Source organism: Zonotrichia leucophrys, chromosome 2 (assembly GCF_028769735.1).
Source record: "Zonotrichia leucophrys gambelii isolate GWCS_2022_RI chromosome 2, RI_Zleu_2.0, whole genome shotgun sequence".
In the NCBI taxonomy this organism is placed as follows: domain Eukaryota; kingdom Metazoa; phylum Chordata; class Aves; order Passeriformes; family Passerellidae; genus Zonotrichia; species Zonotrichia leucophrys.
In genome coordinates this window covers 23,038,619-23,064,786 of record NC_088171.1, presented here as the reverse complement: position 1 = coordinate 23,064,786, position 26,168 = coordinate 23,038,619, and the positions used below count along the sequence as shown (strand labels likewise).

Here is a 26,168-nt window from a genome sequence, read left to right as displayed (position 1 = left end):
CTTGTAGAACTGCAGGGAGTCCCATTGGCTGTTCTGTCTAAGACTCAGTCAAAAACTGCTGAATCTATGCTTTTCCTCCTGGAACTCTAATATGAATCACCAGGAGATTTAAATGAGTTAATGGCATCTTCAGTGCCTACTTTTGCTAGACAGAAAATAACAGTGGTCAAATACCTGTAATTTAGCAATTTCTTCCAATTCTTAATGTTTGGGGTGTTGTGTTTTGTTCTCTTTTAAATTGTCATTTTATTTGGGCCAGTACTTGCTTTGCACTGACCTATGACCACCTGAACACTCACTGTTGGCTGCATTTGCAATACTGAGTTTACTTTCTATCCAGAGTTATGATCCTGATTTCTGTTCTTCTCTGTGCAGGTAAATGTTTACCTGGATTGCTATTCTTCTGATCAGCTTCAGATGCCTTTCTTCATAACCACTGGAAAGAAATAAGCACTTTAGGGACCTAATCACCTGTTTTTAAAGCAGCTGTCTAAATCAAGAGGGATAAAGTGAAATGGAAAAGAACCTCTTTCCTTTCATTGTGTGCAGAGGTTATTAAAGGTGTCTATCCTAATTTCTCCTTTACGAAGGAGCCACAGCTGACCTCCCAGCTGAGGTGCCTTTACACCAGTGCACACAGCACGGGCAGCAAGCCAGAGATCCCACTGCTCTGCTGGAAAGTCAGGAGCAAATTGCCATCCCTGCAACTTGGTGAGAGGAATCAAGGGTTTAGTCAATAGGGCCACCTGAGAAACTGCCCTCTGGGACAAGGGAGCAGAACCAAGGTGGCAGATCTCTGAGGAAGTTACACCAATCCTTTGGTGTAAGAGGAAAGGAAAATGGCATGGCTGAAACAAGATCTGCTGGTCAAAATAAGGGGCGAGAAGGAAATGGAAAGGCAATGAAAACAGGAACAGGTGTCCTGGGAAGAGTATAGCAATGCTGCTCAGCTGTGTAAGGACCGGTCAGGAAGGCCAAGGTGAAGCTGGAACTGATCTTGGCAAAAGATGAAAAGAATAATAGAGAGAGCAGGAATGTCAGCCAGAAAATAAAGGTTAAAGAAAACAAACTGCCAAATAAAGAAAACAAACAAGTGTGTTGAACGGGTAACAACAAATGAGGAGGAATTTGAGCTACTCAACAACTCTTTTGCCTCATTGTTAACTGGCAAGTGTCTCAATTTGAGGACCATAGGAATATGGTACTGGAGACAGCATAGCTTCTCCGAAGTATTCTGCCATGGGCTGTGCCATTACATAGATTTTACAGGGGTTCTCAGTGCCAACTGCTCCAGATTCTGGGAAGAAGAACTGTTGCTGCAACTCTTCTGAGCAGCAAATCCTCCTCTTCTTCAAGTAGTGTAACTGCATGGATGGGAATAGAAGGTATCTGAGAAAAAAGTAATTTTCTATGTATTAAACTAGAAAATGTCATTTCAGTTTAAGTCAAATCATTTTTCCCATTACATTTAGAATGCTTTTGTTCTGGAATATCATTCACAATGCACCCTCCAAACTACTCATTATGCATTCCAGCCCCAGGTAAAAATGTATGTACCATATTAGGTATATGTCTTCTGTTATATTTAGAGAGCCTTCTTTGAACTGAAGTCCTTGAACTAATGTGTTTGAGGGTCTGATTTGCTTTAAAGATTTATTCCCACTCAGCAAAAAGGCTCCTTAATTAGGTTCTAACCAAATTCACCATAGAAGGGTTAATTGAGGAAGAAAGGAATGTTAATTTCAGTAATTATTCTCTTGCCTGTAACCCTAACATTGGAACCAAAAGCATTATTTGTAAAATTATTTTACACTGCAAACTATCAAATGAGAATGATAGTCACTAGAGAGCATAATTAAACTCCATATGTAAAGCTTACTGTGTTAGCTTGCTAAGTGAAAGTGGGGAAAGAGCAATGTGAAGGAATTTGTCATTACTATGGTAAGTAAAATCCTAAAAATAAATTGGAAAAGCTATTATATACAGGAATTAACAATAAGAGATGAAGCTCAAAAACTGGCTGATAAATTTTCATTTGTTTTACCCATAAATAGCTACAGATCTCTTTGAAGTGTGTTCAAGTAATTATTTGTTAGAGTATGTTCTATTATAGCCAGCTGTAACAGATTTAATATTGGTAGTGGAAGTGAATGAGAAGACAAAAAAGAAAATATCCTTGTCTGATTGGATTAGGGAATGAGATGATAGCAGGAGGGAGGAAAATTCAGTCCTCAGACATGTCCTAGAGAATACATCTATCAGTGAATGAGATGTTGATCACAGATCTAACCTGAAGGATAGTTACAGATGGCCCTTTGGAGGGCTTGTTTTTCATGTCTTCAGAGAAACTCTTACTGTTTAACCAGACCTGAAAATATTCCTGCTAATTAAACTGATTTCATCTACTGCTGGATGAAAGCATCCATTTGTGGATGCTTTCCGTTTTCAAAGATCCGATTGTGTTTCTCATAAGAATCCCCAGATGAAGTTGAAACAGATGCATTTGGAGGCTGTTTCCACAGGGAAGGGGATAGAACATGCACGGTGTGCCAGCAGCTCGCTCCTGTGGAAGCCTGAGCTGTTGCCCACTCATGTTTCTATCAGCTCCAGCAAACATTGTCATGGGCTCCACCAAGCTGGCTGCACACTGTGTACTTGGATTAGATGCATTTAGTGTCCTTTGGAATTCAGAGCAATTTATCCAGAAAAATCAACACATTGCAATGATAAAAAACTTGGGCCAGGATCTGTATCTTCCCTTCAAGTTCAATATTACCTCACTGGTCAGGGTGTTTGGACCCTTCTTAGATCAAAACCATCATCTTATATATTTTATTTCTTTTTCCTTCTCCTTTAAGTAGCTAAAAACAAAGAAACTGGCATTACAGATCCAATGCAAGACTAGTGCCTTTAAAAAATTTCAGTGCCTATTGTAGTCTTATTTTAAAATTATTTATGACTTTCCACGTTTTTAAAGCCTGCCTCACCACTTTTTTTCCCTTAGTTTAATTGTAGCAGGCAGAAGACAAAATCACTTACATTTTAATGAAAAGAGAGTCTAAATTGTCCCAGAACTCTCAGGTGAGTTCAAAACCTGGCCTCAAACTTTCTTCAATGCAGTCAGAATGTTTTCAGAGCGACAAAAATGACAGTAGAAATGTCCATACATGGATTTTAAATAACGCTTTTCATAGACAGAACTCAGATTACTTACAAAATTTCATCCTTACCATGATATCATTTTACAAATAAATAAATGAAGGCATAGAGAGATGGGGTGAATTTTGGAAGGAACAGAGAGGAGACTGAACCAGCATTTACAGGTATCACTGATTGCAATAATTTACAGAATCATCACTAATTCTTTGAACATGCATTGAAAAAAAAATGTAATTCACCAGAATTAACGTAATTTTGATTTAGCTGTATAATAAGTTGATTCTTCGTAACTATGATACAGCTGAGAGAACAACAACAGAGCATAAATGATAAACCTCTTCCAAGTTATTGTGCTGTTCATAGTTCACACAGAGGACAGTTGACTCAACCACTCAATGGTGACTTTGAAGAGCTCTGCAAGAGAACTTCAAGTCCATCACTAAAAAAAATATTTGAATATGTCCTTGAGATAAATGTAATCTTGCTTACAGTCACCAGCCACTGAACTTTAGATGAAAAGTTACAAACTGGGCAAATGTGTGTGAAGGATACTGGAGGGACTTCAAGCAGAAGCCTCATCAAATATGTGAAGGAAGTAAAAAATTTTACAGCTTGGTTTGCTTTTTTTTTTTTTTTTTTTTTTTTTTTTTTTTCAATCAGTCTAAACCAAGATATTATTTCTCTTGTACTTGCTCAAAGTAGACTGAGCTCTTCTGGAGTAGGATGGTTAAAGGTAACCAGGAATCTAGCAGCAATTCTATAACAAAAAATGCCTGGTCCAAGTAAAGGAGCTGTAATACATGAGATTTCTTTGCAGTTTGCTCAATCAGAAAAGACCACAAAGGAATTTTGTAATCTTCCAATCAAATCTTTTCATTAACACAAGATAGGGGACATCCAGATAAATAAATTAATCAAAGTTACTTTGACAAAGCTATTTTATATAATCCATAAAAAATTAAATTAATTACATTAAAATTCTTCGGTATTTTACAGAGATTTGTGTCAGTCATGCCAGTATTCTCGCTGGCACTAATGTCAAAATGACAGATTTTCCTATTTATTCTTTTTAAATCCTATCATGGCATCATCTAGCTTGATGCTTTTTCTTCTAGTGCTCTGAGACTCATTAAAAATAATCATTAAATATTAGGGGAGTTTATGGCTTGAATCAGCTGAGACAAAAATATTTATTTCTAGAACATGTTTTTTAAGGTCCTTCTTAAATATTGATAGAGTGGTACCTCACAGTCATCCTAAACATCATGGATGTGGCTAAGTCATCTGGCATTGTTCCAAGCATAGAACAGAAATCTGTTTTGAATAGTCTTTTTTTTTTTTTTTTATGTCACTGCTAACAAGTAAATAATTTCAATTTGGACCAGAAAATACTTTTTGTTTTCAATACATTTCCAGAAACTTTCTTGCCCTCATCTCTGATGACTACAGATTTTCTTTTGCCCTTTTTACTTCCTCCATCAGTTCTTTTCCAATTTCTAAACTTGTGATTTATAGTATTTACCATCTATTTTTCCTTTTTCTCCTTTATTATAAATTTAAGACAGGGAGAATTGACTTTCCTTCTAAATGAGATTAGCTGTTTATAACCTATTTGGTCTTTTCCTGTTCTGGGATTTGGGTTCTTAAACCATCTGCCAAGTGCTCTTTGAAATTTCTTTGTTCTCTCTCACATCTTTCTGTTTGATTTTTCTCCTCCCAGCCCATTTTACAAGCTCATTCACCTTTATGAAACTAAGTTCCTAAATAAGTTTATGTTACAGTTTGTTATTTATACAGATATATGCAAATATTTTATTTGCATTTGCTGTATACAATTCTCTTTTTTATTTCCCATATGTCTGTGTTGATCATCACAATGCTAATATAGACATATAGATTAAAGATTATAGATTAAAAATAAGATATAGATTAAAGATCAGCTTTAATGCATATGTTATTATTTTTAAAGACCCATAATATGGACGAAGTACATTTGTGCTATTCTTGTCATAAGGGAGGCCCACAGAGGAAGAACATTCAGATAGAAGACCTGTTAATTTTAATTTCCTCATGCATGGGATTGGAGTAGCAGTTTATGTTCCAGTTTCTGTTTTATTTGCAGAAAAAAGATGAACATGTGTTGGGGTTTTTTGGGGGGAGGTTGAGGGGGGTTGGTTGTTTTTCAGGGATAATAATTCAAGAGCCTGGTTTAGCTTTTGATTATCAGAGACAGTCTTCTGAGAACACATCCCAGTACATTGTACTGATATTAAAAAAGATTGTTTTCATTATATTTTATGCTTATTTAATGATTTTACAAATTTTGCCTCACATTATTATTGTGTGTTCTCTCCTTTGATGTAAGTCTCCTTTCTTCCATCTACTTGGCTTATCCATCTCTCTTCCCAGTTAAACAAAATTTCCTTCTGAAATGACAAGAGCAAGTAGGTGCTTCTTAAGCAAAGTCAATGCGTCATAGAAAGAGCTGACCAAACCATGAAGAGTGAATGCACTAATTTTCCAATTTATCAAGGCAAAGATATTTTGGTCCTATCTAGCTTAAAATATTGTTTTTTATTACCATGTGCTTAAAATATTTATTTGCAGCTTATGATTTGTATTTTGTCCCCTTGAACTTAATGGTGTGCTACATGTCACTGGGCTGAAACTTGACCCACTTCAATTGTGATGCCATAATTTAAAATTTTTAACAGTATTCTAGAAAATTCTCCCTGAAAAGAGAGTAGGAATGAACATGATGTACTTTTATAAGAGCAATCCAGTACTACTTCTCTTACCCATTATATAGAGTTCTGGAGTTATGGGAGGTAACATTTAATGTTATCCTCTTAGCTATGCTCCAGATAATGTCTGTTTACTCTTACATCAAATGGTGCTGTAAACACATCTAGTTTTTCATGTAGACATGAGCATGCTTAGAAGTCAAAAGATGAACTCTCACTCACTGTTTCTGAAATATTATGTTGCTTTTCAAATTCTTTCCTATCACTTGACACTAAGAACTTTTTAAGCAAGCTTTACTACTCCCTCCCATGAAATTTTCATTCCTGTGAAATTCAAAGTTGCCCTTTTTTTTTACACCATGTTTTTTTCCCCAGTAAACCATACTTTTCTACACCCCTACAACAATTTTAATTCTTTCTTTCAAAAAAAGAGAAATACTGTGAGTATATGTACTGAAATGAAAAAGAAGCATCTTAAAATATGCACCAATTCAGATACAATATGGTGATAGTGGTTTCATATTCTTTAGACTAGGTGAGTTAAAATAATATTGGGAACTATTCTTGGAAAAGGAGAAGTAGGACAGCTGGATTGAAAGTTATGATTTTGATTTCTGAAAAAAACTTGATCATTTTTCCACATATTGTAGGTTTAGCTTTTAGAGAGACTTTCTGCAACAATAAAAAGAATTATGTAGGAAAAAGCCCTGTTCATTTCCCTGAACATGACAAAATTTCTATAACAATTGCTGTATACTTCTGATGCACTCCATGTTTAGATGCATTAAGCTATGACTCGGTGTTTGACATGTGTACTGTTCCAATTTCTTATTATTTTCAAACTGAAAGCCAGAATCTGATTTTTTTTCCCCCTTTTTTTTTAACCAAGAAAATTGACATTCTGGTGTGCTAAATTTCAAAATGGGAAGGAAATCAGAATCTGACATGGGTTCTTGAGAGCCAAGATTATGTCAATGAATTGAATGTTTGGTGGAAGAATCAAATTATATAAAAGTAGCACAGAACTCAGATAAGATGGTCAATTATGAGCCGATGAGAAGAATTAATGTTGCTTTGAAGTAAAGATGGGACTAATCTGAATGTTCTGGGTTCCTTTTGAAAGGTGACAATTACATTCTACCTTTTAGGCAATATTTTTGTATGCAAATATTGGTTATTATCACAGAATATTCTTAGCTGGATGATTGGCCAACTGCTGGCCCTGCACAGGGCTCACACCGTGTGCCTGAGAGCATTGTCCAAGCACTTCTTGAACTCTCAGTCTTGCTGCTGTGACCACTTAACTGGGGACAATATGTTCCCTAATAAACTGCATTGGTTTACCCCCAAACGTAGTATTACTTTGCCCTATAGTTTCTCAGTTAACTATGATTTAGTATTCACACAATCTGGGCTAAGACAGGAGATCCAGGGCAGGTTCAGAACACAAGCCATACTCTGTTTTAATTCTGCCAGAAATGATTTAGTGCCATGCTGGATAGCACAGATCCTAAATGGAAAGTGTAAACACACATCAATGGAATTACACTTTTCAACACAAGTATTTAGGTGTCTCTTTTGAAGGAAGCAGTACTTGGAATCCATCAACATGCTGAGAGCTGAAAAGAAGCCAAGAAATGCTAACTATGAGCATGAAGTATGTCACAGAGTTCCAGGGAGTGTCTGCCAATTCCTGTATACTTACACACTTGTTAAAGGACTAGAATTTCTGCTATGCAGAAAACTTTGTTATCTGGGATTTCTTTAATTTTTAGTCTTAATGGGGGAATAAAATTTGGAAAACTCATATGAAAAATGAAATTATCAAGTGTCTCAATGTTAATGCATCTAAACAGCAATGCAACATAATGTCTCAAAGCTGCAGTTTTCAAAATTTCTGTATCTCAAGAATGACAAACAAAAGATGTGGCTATGTTATAATTAATATTATGAAAGTATTATTACATTCCTTACAAGAAATTTTGAAATGTTATTTTTCTAAAGTAACACCCTGAAACAAAGTATGTCAATTTTTATAAACCATTTCAAATTGTTTGAAACTAAATGGTGCAAACCTTTTGTATTAAATAGTTTGATCTTATCACTATTCCTGAGAAACTATTCTACTCTAAAAACATTTCCTGAAAAATTAGAGTTTGAGTTTTTTGATTTGGTTTGGTTTAGTTTGGTTTGATTTTGCTTTGGTTTATTTTTAAGAAATATACTTTTTTACTGTCCCATCACCCGCATTAGTATATTTGTTTTGTATTAACATGCATGTCGCCTACATTTCTCTATTCTTTCTCTTGAAATTTAATCTGAGAAGATGCTTAAAGAGCCCTCACCTTTTAAATTATTTCTGATAAAACCTAATGATTATAAAATTGTAAAAAATGTGAAATGATAATCAGTCTGGGTTACCTCCTTTATTTTTTCCTTAGAGACATATTAACACATTTTAATTAATGCATTTAACTAAGTAAGGGTGATAAATGACTAATCTCACACTTTTTAGTGCTGTCTTGGGGATGCAAAGATATGTTTCTATTTTGCTTTAAAATATTTGTTTCTGCTAGGAATGCCCCTTAAAGATGTACAAGGTACATTGTAAGGTTCCTTGAACACAAACCTAGCTGATAAGTATCACTTAAAGCTCCACAGGAATCAGTTGTGCAGCTACATTCTTGCATATTAATTACTGCTTGGAAGGTACAGGTGTTTAAAAATGAACAGAACTAGAATAGACACAAATTCTAGACAGATGTTTATAGTGCCAGACACACTTTGTGTATGTCAATGGGATTAAAAGTATTATCATTTTTTCAGGTGAGGGAAAGTTATCAGCAAGTTCAAAAGTTATGCAGAAGCCAAGAGAACTGTAATTTTTCTGTGAACATTTAACATTTTGCTGTGACAGCTAATTGCTGTATTTCCAAAAAGCTGATTATGGCACAGGGCTGCCTCAGGTAAGATATGCAGAGACGTGGCATATCCTGTGGAACAGGTTCCTTAATCTGGGTGAATAATACCTTATTCTAAAAGTCATTCCAGAAATATGAGTTCAGGTACCTGCGGGCACATGGTCACCAAAGCCAGTCAGAGCACCTGTCTGTGCTTTGCCTCTCTCACCTCACTGTTTGTAGACCCTGTAGATCCTGACCTTAAAATGACACCAGGTATTCCACATCTACTGATTTATCACAAAAACCCCAACCAATTGTGCAAAATATGTGGCCTACACACAGCGTTATGTCATATTTGCAAGTGCTCTGAAGCTGGCACAGGAAATGGAATATACAGCTGCAGTCAGACTTCCCCAGTTCTTGCTAGCTCATCGTGAGCACATCTCACATGAATGGTAAAATTTTGCATAGAAGTAGGTAGAAAACATTCTGTTTATTCTGCTTTTTCTGTCTTTATAGCTGATGTTGAAAAAGTGGAAAAATTCTATATCCCTGAATACAGAGATTTTTAAAAGGAAAAGGAAAACAATTCCCAACAAAATTTATCTTATTTATTAAATAACACAGGCATGACTTCAGTCTGGTTGCTCTAAAGGTCAACAGGGAATAATAATCTAAACATAAATATTTAGGTTCTACATGCCTAGGTCATTTAATTAAGTCATATTCTATGTACTGTGTGTATTAGCATTTCAGAAGTCAGAACCAAAGAGGAGTTTGTTGATTTTGATAACTCTTTTTAAGCACTAGGATAAAGTATGACCTGGTCAAAACCTTTTCTTTTTATTTGAATGGAATGTTTCAGAAAGTCTTTTGTTTCAATTTTTTGGTTTTGGTTCCAGTTATCATTGCCATGTTAAAATAGCCATAACAGAATGCTTTAATTAATTTAGTTTTGGGATCTTTATCTGTAATCTAAATGGGAACAAAGTTTGTAGCAATGGGAAATTATTTGAACCAGAGATTCTGAGTTTCCACCAGGTTAACTGGACCTTTAGTCTAAATATAATTCAAGAAAAATGTATTCCTTCATGCTCTGGGTGAGGATTTATTGCACAAAATTAAAATCTAAAATGATGGTTTGAGGGGTAATTTTGTATTTTCTGTGGCTTGGCATCATTATTTTGGTTTTGTTGTAAAAGTAATCCTTACAATTCCTTGCTTATTTTAATAAGCCATCTGCATCAACCATTCCTACTGCTAGGAAAATTACTTTTAAAACTTTAGTAATTAAAAAGTATACCATCTGAGAAGAACAGAAAGAACAATAACACAGGCATTAATGAAAAGCACTTCCTCTAACTGACATTCTGGTTATTGCTATGTGTTAAATGCCAAAACCAGATAGTACACTTTTGTAATTCCTTATATAATGAAATGCTTAAGAAAAATTCTACAGTCTTTGGACCATCATTAACAACTATGAAATTAGGTGTCCCATGGGTTTTTTTCCAATTTAAAGAGGGTTAAATTGCTAATTTACATGTTAATTAGCATTCATTCTAAAGAACACCAAATGTAATTCCATAGCATCTAGCATTTAACAATTTAGCTTATCAAGACATTAAATTTAAAAGAAGCTCTGCATTATTTGCAAGAATTTTTTGAGGGCTAATGATGAAAGGAATCTCATTATTCTAAGTAACATGCAATTTAAAAAGGATGAATACTGCCAATTTATTTACTTTATCACTGAGTAATAAGAAAGCAGCAGAGCATTGGCAGGGCAGCAGGTTTAACAGTTCTTTAAAGCTCACTGATCTGCACAGAGTGGCAAGTTTAAAAGAAAGGATTGTTTCTGGTGACATTTCTTTGGAATGTGTTGCCTCGAGTCACTCCTAATCACCAGAGTGTGCTCAGTGGTATTTGATAATGCTGCTTCTGCTGCTCTGGAGCTACTCTGCTGCATGCACTTGCTCTGGTGTGCAGTTGAAGCATCTCTGTCTACCAGACCTAGAAATACAAGCCTCCCCTCATACCATTTAAGAAAATATTGCATGGTATTATAAAGCAAACATTAATTTAAAGAAATTTTCAAACTGGGAAAATAAATCTTCTTAGTTCAGTGAAACCACTGAATTATCATATTGTTTATGTCCTGCTTTTGTGCTTATGTTGTACACTATTCCTTTACTTAAATGCTGATGTCATCCTGTTTTGCTTTATGTTACCCTTATTTGCATTAGTTTCTGTTATGTGACACAACCTGATTGTCTGTTCCCCTGAACTGCTACTTCAGCATTTCAAAATTGCTGGATTGCAGGTGCTCAGAAGCACAGCAGATGTGATGCAAACATGGTTTTTGAAAGGCAGGATTTCTCTGTCTCTAAACAGAAAAAAGCATTCAGGACAAGGAAATTTTGGTCTTATATTATCTAGCAATAGTAAAAGATTAAAATGTATATGAAAACAGCATTATACATTCCATTCTTTGCTTTTTTCCAGAGCCCAGCATTTTTTATGTTGTGAAGTCCTTTGCATTATTTTCAATGGAACACTGTGTGTCAATACAATATTTATGGTACTCTCTTTAAGAGAATTAGAGTCCTGAAATGTGGCCTATTCACTCAATTTCTCACTCCTAAATGTAATGATTTAGACATTGGTGGTGCTAAGTGGCTGACACTGAGAGATTCCTGCTGTGCTTTATCCTGGTATTTCTCGTCATTTACTGATTATTTCTCCTGGTCCTTCTTATCTTGTAACTCTTTCTTCTCCCTTGTCTTCTAATTCCTGAGTGATACTTGCATGCCTTGCTGTTCTAGCAGTTTCTGTCCACACCTATTTCCATAATTGCTTCCCAAACCCACATGTTCTTCTGTTTCCCTCTCATTTCACATCATCAGTTCTTTTGCAGGCAGCAGCTGCATCCCTTGCACAAAAGGGATTAAATTCTAAAGTACAGTCCAACTTCAGTACTGAGTCAGGGATGTTTCCTCACTGAAGACAACATGCAACCTCAGATTAAAGATTTCATTAAAGGGCAGATCCATAAAAGTGTCAATTTAGGGTGTCCCAAAAGTATTGATTCTGAAGCCTTCCCACTTCTTTATTCTTGACTTTGCAAATACTATGTATTTTTACCTGTTAATTTGCTAAATCTTGTCATCCATAAGCAAAATTTCAGCCCAATAACCAATGGCAAGGGAAAGCTTGTTCTTAAAACACAAAATGTTTGTAAACCTTTATTATAAGCATCCCAATCAGTTCTGTATCTAACAATCCGCTACCACTGGGGTAGCCTAGTTTGTGAACAAAACTAGTTTAGATACAAGAATGATGGATGGAAGGGGTTAATTCACATGGAAAAATTCTGAAAGGGTGAGAAAAACTTTTAATTATGGAAAAGGAAGTGTGAGAAAAGTATAACTATTCAGCAAGAAACTATCAAAAATTTTGTCTTCGAGAAAAGTTACAGTCAGAGTGGAAGTAATTTTTGGAAGTAGGAACAAGAATATACACTGAAAAATCAGTGCATGAAGAACAGCTAAGAAAGTGTGAAGCTGTATCAGAAATTAGAGAATGTAATAAATGGCATAGGAATAAGTAGCAACAAGAAAATCTCTAGTTTCACAATGAGTAAGAAAAAGGTCTCTTTAAGGCAAAAAGACACTGAAATTATAGGATAGACTTCAGAAATTAATTCTTTGTTTTTAACTTTGGTCTTCATATAAAAAGAAGCTAGACTAGTCTAGAAACATCGAGACTATGCTGTTTCCAAGGGAAGAGAAAGATGTGCTTAAAAGGATAGAGCGCAGAAAATTGTTATTTCTATTGCAGATTAATGAATAAATAAAACAAAATTGAGCACATCCTTACCCCCAAATTCAAGAGGAAAAAAAAGTGTTGCAAAGAAGCAGAAGTATAACAAATGTTTTACTGGAAAAGGTGATCATTCTAAATAATTGTATAGCAGAGATAGTTGAAATATAAACTGGTAATAGATTTAGCTAAAGTTAGAAATATGCAGGCATTTCACTGAAATTAAAGAATGCTTTGTAGAAAAAAATCTGTGAAACTGTTGACTGCATTGAATCCTAATGTCAATATTCTGATGTAATGTCAGCTTTAGCACCCCTCTCTCGTTAAAACATACAAGCTTTCTTCATTTTATACATTTAAATTTTTTTTGAGGGGGTTTCTTAAAGGGCTTCCTCTTAGAAAGTTCAAAGTTTTCAGGACAGGGCCTAATTTTAAACACTCTAAATTGTACACATATAGAAATTTGTGTATGCGATAGCTGCTTTGGAGCATAGAAATTCATTGGTCATTAAAGAAGACAGTAAGTAACTATGACATATACAAAACTCTTGCATCACTTCAAATCCACTTATAAACCAGCTGTTTGAAGGAATCTAACACCATATTACTGTTCCTCTTGCTTGACTTTTTTTTTAATCTTACTAGATTCCACTGTGAGGAATGTGAAAGTTTTGTTACAAGTATGCATGTATTTCTTGACAAGCATCAAACCAAGATGATTTTTTTGTGAGTTACAGGAGCAGAATCCTGCTGACAGCACCACTTGCTAACTGAAAGCAAGAAATTATGAGGCCTTTTACCATTCAGGTTGTTTCCTGAGGAGGCCACAGCGTACAGACCCATGTGCAAAACTTGGCCCCACAAAGTCAGGGCCAATGTCCTGCTTTTCAAGGGTCGTCTCTTTAAAGGCCAGTGTCCTGATGCAGAGGTGCAGGAGCAGGGGCTGCAGGGAAGGACCTCAGCCCTGTCCTCATGGGAGCACCAGAGGAACAGTGGGTACACCCATTTTCCAAGGGAAAATAGCAGAGACTACCCAAGCCCATGTAGTAAGGGACCTTCATGCTGGTGTAGCTCTGTCTGGGATTAGTGTGTTCTTACAGCTGAATATGCATTCCTTTGTCCACAAGAAGGTTTCTTAACGTTTGCCTAATTTCCCACATCCAGATCCTAAGGTGAAATTCCTCAGATATTGCCAAACCAGCTATTTTTCCTCCAAATGAAAATTGTTTGGGTAACACAGGCTTGCCTTGGCACCAAAAGACACGACTTACTTTTCCTCCAATAAACACAGAGATGCTGGAAAAAACACCCTCAAGATGAACTAACAAGATCTCAACACTTACAATCATCCCTGGAGCTTTCTCTGAGTTAACTTATCAGTACATTTTCTGGGTGGCAGCAGCAATGCTAGCTAAAATGTAAGCATATTTGGTAGCTTTGAAGTTTAACAGGAGCTAAATCTCTGTCTGAATTAGAGTTTAAATCCACAAGCACCATAAAGGCTTAACAGTAAGTGCCAACAGCTGTACACACTAAATCAGTTTCTCATGCCAAAAATACAACCAAATGCATGTATGCATGGATGTAAATACTGAAATACAGGTATGTTCACGTAAACCAGAGTAGACTGAAACTTCTGTTCTCTTACTTAGTACTGTCTGCTTCAAGGACACTAAAATTTATGTTGTGGAGTGCTTTTTATAGTTTTTTTTAGTTTGTGTATTTTTTTATTGCAGGAGAGAGTCTGATGCATTTAACTGTATGGTTAAATTTTGACAACAAAACTAAAAGCTTGCTTTGTCATCAGAAACCCCAAGATGGCAATACAGTCTTGCTTTTCATTGCTGCTTCTAGCTATTATTATCATTATTATTATTATTATTATTATTATTTTTATCATCATAATTATTATATTGCAGTACATGGAACGGATTTGTGATATTCTCCTTTGCTGACATCTAAAAGCCTTGCTCATTGCTAAGGATTATTTATACAAAAAACTGAAAGCTCCAACTACTTTGTTGTTAACTGAATGAATGGATACTGTGCATGACCTGGACTTATTAAAAGATTCCATTTAATAATATCGACCAAATAGACACCTCTGCTCAACTTTGGCTTCATTTTAAAGACGCACAAAACATGGTTAAAAAGAACTACCCTTGTACATTATTTTCAGCTTAACTGACTCCTGCATAAATTACCTTTTCAGGTGGCAGCCTATCTTGGTTCTCTATATCCTGATCACTTTAAAATGAGTTCTCACCAGGACCCTTTTTGCTTTTCAGTGCTCAGAGAGCTTTGGCAGAGCCCAGTACCCTGTTCTGATGCTGTTAACTTTTGCTGCAGACAGCACAGCGAGCAAGCCAGAGCCAGCATCCTTCACCTTGATGCTTGAGGAGAGAAAGTGCAGATTTATCAAGGAGGCTGCTCCCCCCGACTGCTGCCCCTGGGTTCATAAAGTCATAGGAAAAAAACAAAAAGGGAAAAAGCTGTGACTTAAGTGGGTTAGCTGATATGTGGTAGCAAATGGGAGATGCATGCACAGGGCTATACGGTGATGAAAGATTAGATTCTCCCAGGAAAGTCACTCCCACTCCTGCCCCAGCCTTGTTAAGTATCAGGTTTAACAGCACAGGGCTCAGGTAAAGCTGGGTGGGAGTGCAAACTTCCAATCAGACAGATTTTCTATGTTCACTTTATCCAGCAGTGCACTGAAATAAATTAATTTCCAATAGCAGGTAACATCAATGAAAAATTCTTGTAGCATGTCAGGAAAGATGTTGAGTCTAATGCTGACAAGACAACCAAAGGAATAAGAATTGCTTAATAGTGGGAAAATGTTACTCAAAAAGAGATAAATAATATTAGAACTCTCTAGGGTCATTATAGTGTTAGAAGATAATGAAGATATAGGCACTGATCTTTGATGGTCTGTCAAAATTTTATGCATATATATGTACACATACCTCATATTTTTATGCCCATAAATTTGAAAGTATGTAGCAAGCAGAGAGAGAGAGAGGGGCAATGTCTGAGTATACTGCTTTAGAATAATCTAACACAGAAAGACAGCAGAAAGACCATTTATGCAAACTAGGCCAGACTGCCATCAAAACATTTTGCAGCCTCTGAGGACAGGGAGGGCAATGGCTGGTATGCCAGCTGCTGGGTCCAGGACTCAGCACTTCCTGCTATAACAACTGGTCGAAATCATCTATAAGAAAAAGGATCACAAAATTAATTTCATGAAACCATAATATTTGGAGATTAAAGCCACAATTCTCTGAATAAAATCTGTTTCCTCTGGAAGGCAAACAAAAGACTTATGATTAAGCACTCAGTGCAATATCCTTTTTTTCTGCCTTACTATCTTCTCTAAACCTCATTTCCACTTTAATACAAATTGTGAAGTAGTAGCATTTAAATGGGAAATCACATGGGAGGAGTATACTGTATTGTTACTGAGATGCAAAGAGTGTCTCATTTTAATTTACTCCCTATTAGAAGAATGATGTTTAGAACATATCCATGCAGATTACTAAAGCTACCCTCAAATCACTGCTGGGAAGCAGAAAACGTACCTTCAGAGGAAGAAGCTCTTGTGGTGGCTAATGTCCTTCCCAGAATAAACATTTTGAAACAAAACTAACTAAACTCACAGGAAACCATAAAAAAAAACAAAAAACATAAATTAACTTTTTTTTTTTAAGATTAAATCATGCAGTCATGAAGGGAGGCTTTTCTGTGACTGACTATAAAAAGTCAGAGTAAACACCTACACTATTCCTAGAGGCAAACTAATTCTTTTTCTAGGCTTGGCTGACCAGGTAAGAAGTGAGAGGGGAGAGGAGACTGAATTACCCTGACACATCAGGAGGGTGTCTAGCTAATCCTGCACTAACTGAGCCTCTGAACTGCATCTGAAAGGGCAGGACGAGGTGAGCTTGCACTGCCCGTTGATATTCTGTATATGTCATGCATTTCTGTGCAGACTCTTAGTTCCCAGCACTATATGTCTGGCAGCTTTTAAAGCAGTAAATTTATCTGAAAATTAAGAAGAGTTTTATTGCTTAAACAAGCCCTTTTATAACAGAAACTTGCCAAAAACCTCCCCTGCCCAACAACCCAATCATAGTTGGTGCATGAAGCAGGCTGTTTGATTTAGCATAAACTGCTTTTTGCAGGGGGAGTGTGTGAAGAGGAAAGAGCACAAATGGCTCCATTTAAGTTCAGATGCATTTCTGATGACTTAAAAAAACAGCTGAAGGGTGAAAAAATCTTGTGTGCAGCAAATGGGGATTTATAGGGATTAGAGTCACAGGTTTAGGATCTGGAAAAGCATTTGTTTTGTACAATTATAAAAAAAATATGGATTAATGTCATGGTTTGAGCCTGGCACAGAGCCAGTGCCCCCATGAAAATGCCTCACCCTGGTGTCTGCTGTGAGATGTGACCAGGAATAAGCAAAACAGGCTCTAACTTAAACATAAAGACCACTTTATTACTTAAACTACAGGGAAATAGGGAGAGACTATAAGGAAAAAGAAGAAAAAGAATTGAAAACCTTACAAAAAAAACCCATTTTCCTCCTCCCCACCACCTGACTTTCCCAATCCAATACATTCTCTCAAAACAACTGCCCAGCCTTGGCCCCACACGTTAGTATACTCAAACTGCAGTTCATGAAGAGGAAAGGAGTCCTTCTTGTTCCATAGGCTTTTCCTGGAAACACACTGAAATCCCGGATGCTTCCTTGTCACTTTGGCACCGCCCGGGGGGGAAAAAAAAAGTCCTTTTGCCGCTTGTGACATGTTCCTTCCATGCTCAGTGCTCTCACCACCGAGACATGGCCAGAGCTGCTTTTAGGGTGGTCTTTCAAGGATGCCTTGTCTCACTCCAAAAAGGCACAGTCTCTGCTTTTGGGACAACTGTCCCCCCCATATTTTTCCAACCCCCTGGGGCCGGGGGGTCCTCACAAATGAACCCTCCTGGTTTTGAGGCACTGCCTCCCCCTAAATGCAGTCTGTGTCACAGGAACAACTGAGTCCATGGCTACAAGAAAAAGTCCAGCCAAAAGGCCACTCCAAATCATCTCTCCCCATCCAATCATCTCCACAATCTCCGGGCCAAGTCATCTCATCTCTCATCTCCCTTCTTATTCAGCTTCGAGGAGGATTAGCATTCTTGTAAGGCCCCAATCATGAAAGGAAAGGGTTAAAAGTTTCAGTCTCTGTCTATCTTAGAACGATGATACTCCCACACCTGCTGCCGCTGCGGCCGGGCAGTCTCCCTCCTTCTCCTCCCGGCTGGCTGCTCTCCTGGGGGGGCTGGCTGCCCGAGGGCTCGATGTCTCTTGGGGCTCCTCCACCCTTCCATCCTTGGAGCCCCCCCCCGAAGCCCCCTCAACCCCATCTCTGTCCAGGCCCCGGGCCTACCGCTACCGCATGGCCGGCCCCTCCCCCGCCCAGCAGCAACAGGCTGGGCGGGGGAGAGAGATCTGAACTCCTCGCCGCGATGTCCAAAAAAGGAAGTGCCAGGGCAGTGCCCTGCTTTTAACCCCTGTGTATTCTCGGAGGTGTGTCCAAACCCCACTGGCTACACCAGGTGTCAGTATGAAACCCAAAACCTTCATTGGTTTGACCACAGCTTCCCAGAATTCCCACTCCTTCCTGGTCAAACCATGACAATTAATTAAAAGAATGGTGATGAGGGGAATTGCTTTTGCTTTAATGCATAAGCACATAACTCAGGTTTGGGAGTGATGGGACAAAAGAGTCCCATTATTACCCATGGGTAGCTGCCTGGGGTGCTTGAATTCAGCAAGATGGTTCAGCATTTGATGTGTGGGCAGACCTTAGGCAGTTTTTAAATTAAGTGCTGTGATAGATGCACACAGAAAATTCCAGGGTGATTTACATCCTCTGTGATACTGCAGAAGACAATAAGATTGCTTTCAGGGAGACCGAGGAGTTTTGCCTTTAGCATTGCTCATTTTATTCAACATTATTATTTCTAATACTCTCTCCAGAAACACCTGCAACTTCTAATGGTTTCACATATTTTTGAGGTAGCTCCTGACCCTCATGAACCCACAAGTGTGATCACACAGAGGACAGTAATTCCCTGGCAGCTTGGATGCACGCAATGCATGAGCCCTTAAATGCAAGCACTAGCAGAAATCCAGGAGGAAAAGATCCATCTACAGAATCCAGTAACATGTGCTTAGCATGCCAGGTCAGCAGATGTGATCTCTGCTTCAGAGGTTAAGAAACATTCACTCCTGGACTTCACAAACCATTTTCTTTAAATTCTGAAGTGTTTATATCAATTAATTGCATTTTCCTTTCGTGTTACCAATGGAAATATGGATTTTGCTAAAATTGGAGGAAAACTGGGACTTGGGAAATAAAGTTAATAGGCACATATGGGTAAAATATACCTACCACATACAAATGTGATAGAATTTATACCAAAAAAGTGATAAAAATTAGTATTTATGATCTTTTTCCAGGAATCCAACATCTCATCAGGGATTATTTTATATCATTCTGTATGCAAGGAAAAATGTATTTTGCCTGAGAAGCATGATGAGACATAGATTTTAACTCCAGAAACAGATGCTTTAAAAAAAAATAGATAAAATTAATTTTTGCCCTTGAAACAGCACAACCAGCTTGAAACAGCATGGTCATATGCCTTCTGATAAAAACATGAAGAACAGAGGCTTTTCTGTGACTGGGAGGGTGAAAAGAGGGACCTGGTCATTTGAGGAAGTGGTCTTGCCCCCTGCTGTGGTTTTTAAGTAATTCCACATTTAAATTTATCAAATTTAGTCCAGACATCAGTATTAAGCATGTATCTAAAGCTACAGCTGAGATCTTTCAGTCAGAGTAGCTTTAAAAAAATTGTGATAAAAGTGAATATTTTCCATTTTATTTTAATGGAAAGTAGCATGCTAAAGTTGAAAACATCAAATGATGAATTGTCTTCTACTTGGGTGAATTTAGAAACCTCCCACGACCAATGAGGAGGGAAGAGAGACCGTCGTAACACGCAAGACATTTATCAGGTTTACCTGCTTGTGAGCGTGGTCATAAGAATTGATGTGGTTGTCAAACTCCTGGTGTTTGTGGTACTGCTTGTCACACAGTTCGCAGTAGAAGTTAGCCTTCACATCCTCCAGGGCCTTAGCTGCAGCTTTCTCCTTCTCAGCGTAGTCCTGCAAGGGCAGAAGCAAAGGGAAGCTCTTCACCTGAGACCGCGAACTCCCGCTTTTCATCAGGCACATTGCAAGCCCTGGACAGCTGGAACACAGACTCCATCCCAAACATGCTAAGCAGGTTTTGGTCTTAAATGGGATTCCATGAAAGCGTTGTGTTTCTTGGGGAATTGCTCTTACTACTCATTGTAGGCTCTGCTGTAAGGAGAGAGGAGCGGGGTGCAGAGGAATGCCATCAGGATACTGCCTAGCCCCAGGGCAGCAAAGCTGAGCAGTGAAGAACAAGTAAGCCCTCAGTGTCAGCCTGTTAACTCAGCCCCAGATTGCCCCAATATCTGTTCTTTCAGGTACTGCTGCTCACAACAAATAAACTGGTTTAATCTGATATTATGTCAGGTTTTCTTTCGTGTTCTGCTTTCTGACTTCTATGGAATATTCCCTGGGGCCAGGCAGCAGATTGCTTTGGCTGGCTGAGATTTCCCTGGAGCAGAGCCCCCTCTGCAAGAGCCTTTTCTGTTCTTTCCTGTCCTTCCCAACCTCTGCATGGAGGGACACACCATCCAACCTGACCAAAGTGAAAGTAACTCTTGGCCACAACCACTGAGAAGAGCACTAGCAAATGCCCAGGCTCGTGCAAACACAGCTGAAAACAGGGAAAACACAATTAGTTCCTAATATCTCCCCAGTGACACAAGTTAGTGCTATGGAGAGTCAAACACTTCAATTCAACACACAACATTAGGTAAAAAAGAGAAAATTTCAAACATAGGAGCCAGAAGTTACTGAGGTCGAATTAATGCACTTAAATAAAGGGCCTGATATGCAAAATTGGCAGCAGCCTTTGTCAATCTTATTTCCTTTAAAAGTCCTGTTGCTGTTATTTTTATGACACTTCCTCAAACATTGAACATTAAAGTGCAAACTTCTGATATGGAAAACAAGAACAAAAAAAAGTTGGTAGAAGCTATTCATTTTGTATTCATATTGACAAGCTGGTATTTCTTGAGTGCATGTAATATATTGCCAGGGATTGCAGTAATTCATCATTTGCTGTGCCGTTTTACTCTCCTAAAGAAATTAGCACTTTCTGCTGCCAGGTTTCCATGCTCTGCAGTCAGTGCTGTCTGCTGTCCACATGCTTTCACCAATCTTTGCGTGACAAACTCCGAGTGCATGAAAGCCAGGACATGCTGCACATCTGGGACAGCCTGCTCTTAGCACATCACTGTGCCCAGCCCAGCTCCAGGGAGCAGAGAGGGCTGGAGGCTGGTATTGGCTATGGCAGATTAATATGAAGGTACATTTTGAGCCTTTCAGAGGGGGAGGGACTTTATTAAAGAGTGACATGATTCAAATATGAGACCTGGCCAAGGAGCTGATGCTGGTCGTTTGTGTGACTCACTGAACTTTGCACAGCTCTGTGCTGTGAGCCCTTCTGTTTTGCCTCTTTTTCTCTTTACACCCTCATATTGGTGTGATTAGCTTTTTTACACCATAGTTTCAGAGGCTGCCTTTGCTGGTGAGATTAACTTCATCTAAACTTGGCTGTCTAAAAGTTAGGTGTATGGGTAAGACAGGATCCTAAGCTGCTTCTGTAAGAAAAATGCTAGACACTGCCAAATGGTTATTAATCCCATCTATTTCAAAAACCCATTCTAGGATGAGATTAAATTCTCCAGAGGTTCTATCTCTCTCTGACCACTGCAAGGCTCTAAATTACTAACCTGGCCTACATCCTTAATTCTTAGATTGCTGAACTCAAAGGTAATAAATTCTATATTGTATTTCTTTAGATTCAATTCTAAATCTCCCCATGAAACTTGCATGAACTGACCTACTTGAAGACAGGGGGTCAGAGGGGAAAGCTGTGCCAAGAATTTTGATTTTACCTCTTATCAATGATACCAATGGCTTACCAGTTCCTCCCAGAGGTGAAACATGCAAATAAATCTCTCCTGCAAGCATATAGCTCAGATGGGTCAATATGCACTAAGAAAAAAAAACTAACCTGAGCTAACATTTCTCCACTTGAGAGGCTGCTCAATTATGGTAGTTAATCCTTGATTGTATCAGGGAGAAATATACCCACAATCAAACAGTTAAATAGCTTTCATTAGTTATTTAAATTTACAGAGCCCATTAAAAAGTGATACTTTTCAGCTTATGCTTCAGACCCATTGTTTTGCTAGCATTAATTATTCACCAGCCCTTTGATATAATTAAAATGCATAAATTAGAATGTGGATGCAATAGTATTAATTATGCAGAGATGTCTTCCCTGAAAATCAAGTGTTGGAGGCAACATATTTTTATTCTAAACTGGTAAAAATGTAAGTTTTGCACTCACTGGAAGCCAGCCAAAGCATAATTGTTTTGCAGGAGGGGTTGTGGTTTTTTTTTTTTTAATTATTTATTGTTGTTGTTGTTTTGTTGCTTTTTGTTTGGTTTTTTTTTGTGTGTTTTTTTGTGGTTTTTTTTTTTTTTTTTTTTTTTTTTTTGCTTGGTCTGAACTGTCAATTAAGTGCTTACAGCCTGCTCCATCTTTTCTTCTGCTGAAGGAGAAGCCCAACTGTTTGGGGTGAATGCACCACATTACTGCCTGTAAAGCACAGCTGAAACTGCTGCTCATGAGCATTCCAAACTGCCAACTTTATCTTTCTCAGCAGAAATTAATACAGTTCCCTTCACATAAAGATGTTTTAAAATAGCAACAAGGCATTTCCCAGGTGCATCCTAAGATAATCACAACTACCTCCATTGCCTTATTGCTTAATTATGCTTGTCTACCATGGCAAAAGATATAACTTCCTGCTTGCTTATCGATCAGATGCAGGGAAATTGAAAGCCACATCACATACTTTAGAAAGGTCATGGATTTTTTCTTTCTCTACAAAGTCTGGCACTACTGTAAATTGTGCATAGCCAAATGAATTTTCACATCCAGACTTCTAATATCATCTCACTGGGACTGTAGAGACCGATGGTCAATTCTGGCATGGTGAATGTGATCGCATGAAAGAAAATGTGTGGAGCTGCTCCTGTAGAAAGCATACGTGATCCTGAAGGCCTGGTCACACAAATGCAGACACAGGAAGGCAGCAAAGATTCACCAACACCTTTTGAACTCGGAATCTTCAATGGCAAGGAATATATGTGTCACAGTCACATTAACTATTCTGGATCATACCCTCCTTAGTAATGGCACAAAGCCTGGGTAGACATGTGTATGCTTATAAGACAATATAAATTAGTAGTTCTGTCTTCGAGTCATGGACAGCAGTGGTTCAACCTCATGTAAGGGGTGATGTCACCCTTGTAGGTGAGAACTCCTAGAAACCATGGATTAACCAACTTCTGTGGTGCTGGATGCAGGCAGTGAAGTGGATAAGGACAAACAAGTGCAGAATGTATCTCTAAATGCATTTTTTCTAGAAGCCTGCAAAATGGTTCCATATTATAGATTTTAATTGCATTCACGTCAATTTGACCCACAGAGACACATAACTGTAATAATTGTTTATATATTGGACTAATTTAAAAAAAATACTTCTCTTGCATGTTAGGCTAGAAGTGCTTTTACTTAGCAGCTACTTTTGCAGTATGCTTGGTATTGTGAAAACTCAATTAATGGTAGCTGACATTACATTTTCTAATATGGGGAAAATCAATGAAAAATCCCATGTAACTGAGTTTTCTTGAATGTTGCCACTGACATCTAGTCAATTAGAAATCATTTATTAAATCTAGAGTCTGTAATAGATATTTAATAGACTGCATGCCCATTAAAGGATGCTGATCTAGACAAAACAATACCACATTTCTTGTCTCAGTAACTGATAGTAAATATATCTGCTATGTTCAAATGGACTAAGGTGAAAACTAGGTCACTTGATAACAATAAAACTTACTGAGGCAATTTTCTACAAACCCATGGATTTCTATAAATATACTGGAGTAAATACATGGTGCTTGTAATAGAATATGAGAAAAATATAGCATCATTAGCCCACTTTTGATTACCTATTTCTAAATTGGAATGCAAAATTAGTGACAGAACAGCTAACTCACATTAATGCAGAGCTCAGTAAGTGACAGACTGCTTCCTCTTCGGGGACATAAGCAATCAGTTTGGTAACTTAAATATAATTTTGTGAACCAGATTAGATATGAATGCAAGTTTTAAATACTTATGCAACTATAGAGGTACCTCTTGGGGGTTCTCAGGTGAGAGGTTAAAGGAGAAATAGGATGAATATAAACACATGAATTAGCTACAGATTACAGTCTACATCTAAGACTTTTAAATGTATTTTCATTCGTGATTTAGATGACAAAATGAATTGGGATTATCTATGAAATCTATGAATTCTACTAATTAACAGCATAGGACATACAAAGGCTTTAGGGACCTGAATCAAGACTCAAAATTACTGTAATAATCTTCAGATATGATCTTAAATCAGCAAGATAAAATTCAGTAAGATGTTTGTCAAGTTCTGCAGTTTGGAGGGAGAAATCACATTCATCAATACTAGATTAGGCATAAAAAAACACAAATGCAAGAAAAGAGGTCCAAGAGTTAGAGTGGAAAAGAAACCAAATGAAAGTCAACAATGAAAGTCAAGGCAAATCACATTCTGACATGTTAATAGTGATGTTATAAGTAAGATGCTGAGGGTAATTATTCCACTTGACTCAGTATTGGTGAAATGTCAGCTGTAAAATACTATTTGGTACATCTACACTAGCAAATAACTTGGCTTCTAGATCTGACCGTCTATCATTCCCACTATGTGTGTGATAGTTCATTCCTGGGCTTTTTAATTTCAGAGTTCCCTTTGAGATAAAAATTGGAGTTCCAGAATAATGTCTGGTGCAGGGACCACACTCTACAGGCAGAAAGGATGAGACGCCACAAACCTCTCCATGCCCTGTATAGCCTTACAAAAACCCAAAAGATTTTGCCAAAGAAAGCAACATTTGCATGCCATAAGAAAACATGCAGCATCGTGTCACAAAACAACTACCCCAGCAGTGATTTAACGTAGCCCTTACACTTCATCATATAGACTGAAATAAAAAACAAATATAACAATCACTCCTGACAGTACCAGACAGAGGAGACTTCAGGCAAAATGGATATATGGTCAGTTTGTCCAGGGGTGCATGTACTTTTTGGGGAAGACCAAAATGTAGATGTAGCCTTTGAGACAGTTTGCTTCCCACAATTCAAGGAAGACATCATGTACTCGAGAGATCTTTGAGTAGAAGTGTAGGGATCAGGGGTTTAAAATTAGGCAAACTAAATCCAATCTGTAATTCATATTTTCATTGGATCATTAGTGTGAGCACTTGTAAATAACATTTTTGAGGGAAATATATAGAACTGCCTAACTGTTCTGGTACAGAACTGGTACAAAACATCTCTGGATGGTCAGGACCTGTGCAAGATGTGTAGAAACGGCAGTCATAGAAGCTTCATTTTTAACGCTCGTTCACATCTTCCAAATTCACCAGTTTTAGGGATACCTGCACATAATTTTAATGTCCTTATATATTTTCTTCTTCAGCTAGAGTGAGATAGATTTTAAACTATCTTTAAAACTCAGCAGGCAGGTGATAGAATGCAGGAAGTAATCAAAGTACTTGTGTGCAGTGGGAAACTTGAGTACCACAAAAATGTCCTGATATTGACATATGTAACTGAACATCAGGTTGTTTGAAATTAATGAACTTCTCCCTGAAAGCTCTCTTTTGTTTCTTCTCCCTGGAGAAGACTGTTCACTTACCTAAAGACTTTCCTAGGGAGGTTTAGCTGTGGAGGTAGAATAAAAAGCAAGTGATTTGTTCAGCTGCAATAGCTGGCAGTACAGAACCCTTTCATTTATCTCACATATGTTCTGCCATTCTCCACCTTGAAAACTCAATGCATAGTTTCTGCCACTGTGGGATCTACAGGGAGGATTTACAGAGCAATATGTTGCAAAGGATGTTTTCTTCATAGGCAGTAAATGCTGCCATTCTCAGCTGACTCATAGAGGGCAACATCTAACTTCTGCAAATAAATATATCTTCATATTTTTCACACTCAGCCAATTACTGCAATATTTTCAATTATATGCACATCCATTTGCTACTAGAATGCTGAGAAGTGCCATGCTTTTAGCAGGTCCTACAGGCCTCTCAGAGCACAACCCTGCTGGGACTGATAGGACGTGCATACCAATTCCTAACCTATTTACTATCAAAATCATCAGTGCTGATTGGAACAAACCTTATGGGACATAAGAATTCAAAGAACATGAGCAGATCTATTCA

At 37.6% G+C, this 26,168-nt stretch overlaps 1 protein-coding gene across 3 annotated transcripts in view; it reads right to left on the bottom strand.

Annotated features, from left to right (window-relative positions):
- Positions 1-26,168, bottom strand: part of ZNF804B (zinc finger protein 804B) — a 219,329-nt gene that overhangs the window by 13,697 nt on the left and 179,464 nt on the right. For 2 of the 3 annotated variants that reach the window (XM_064704257.1, XM_064704258.1), the window contains exon 2: positions 19,707-19,850. The exons of the other annotated variant lie outside the window; for it this stretch is intronic. In XM_064704257.1, the coding sequence (XP_064560327.1) occupies positions 19,707-19,850 (144 nt within the window). The remainder of the gene's footprint in view (positions 1-19,706; positions 19,851-26,168) is intronic. 3 annotated transcript variants of the gene reach the window in all.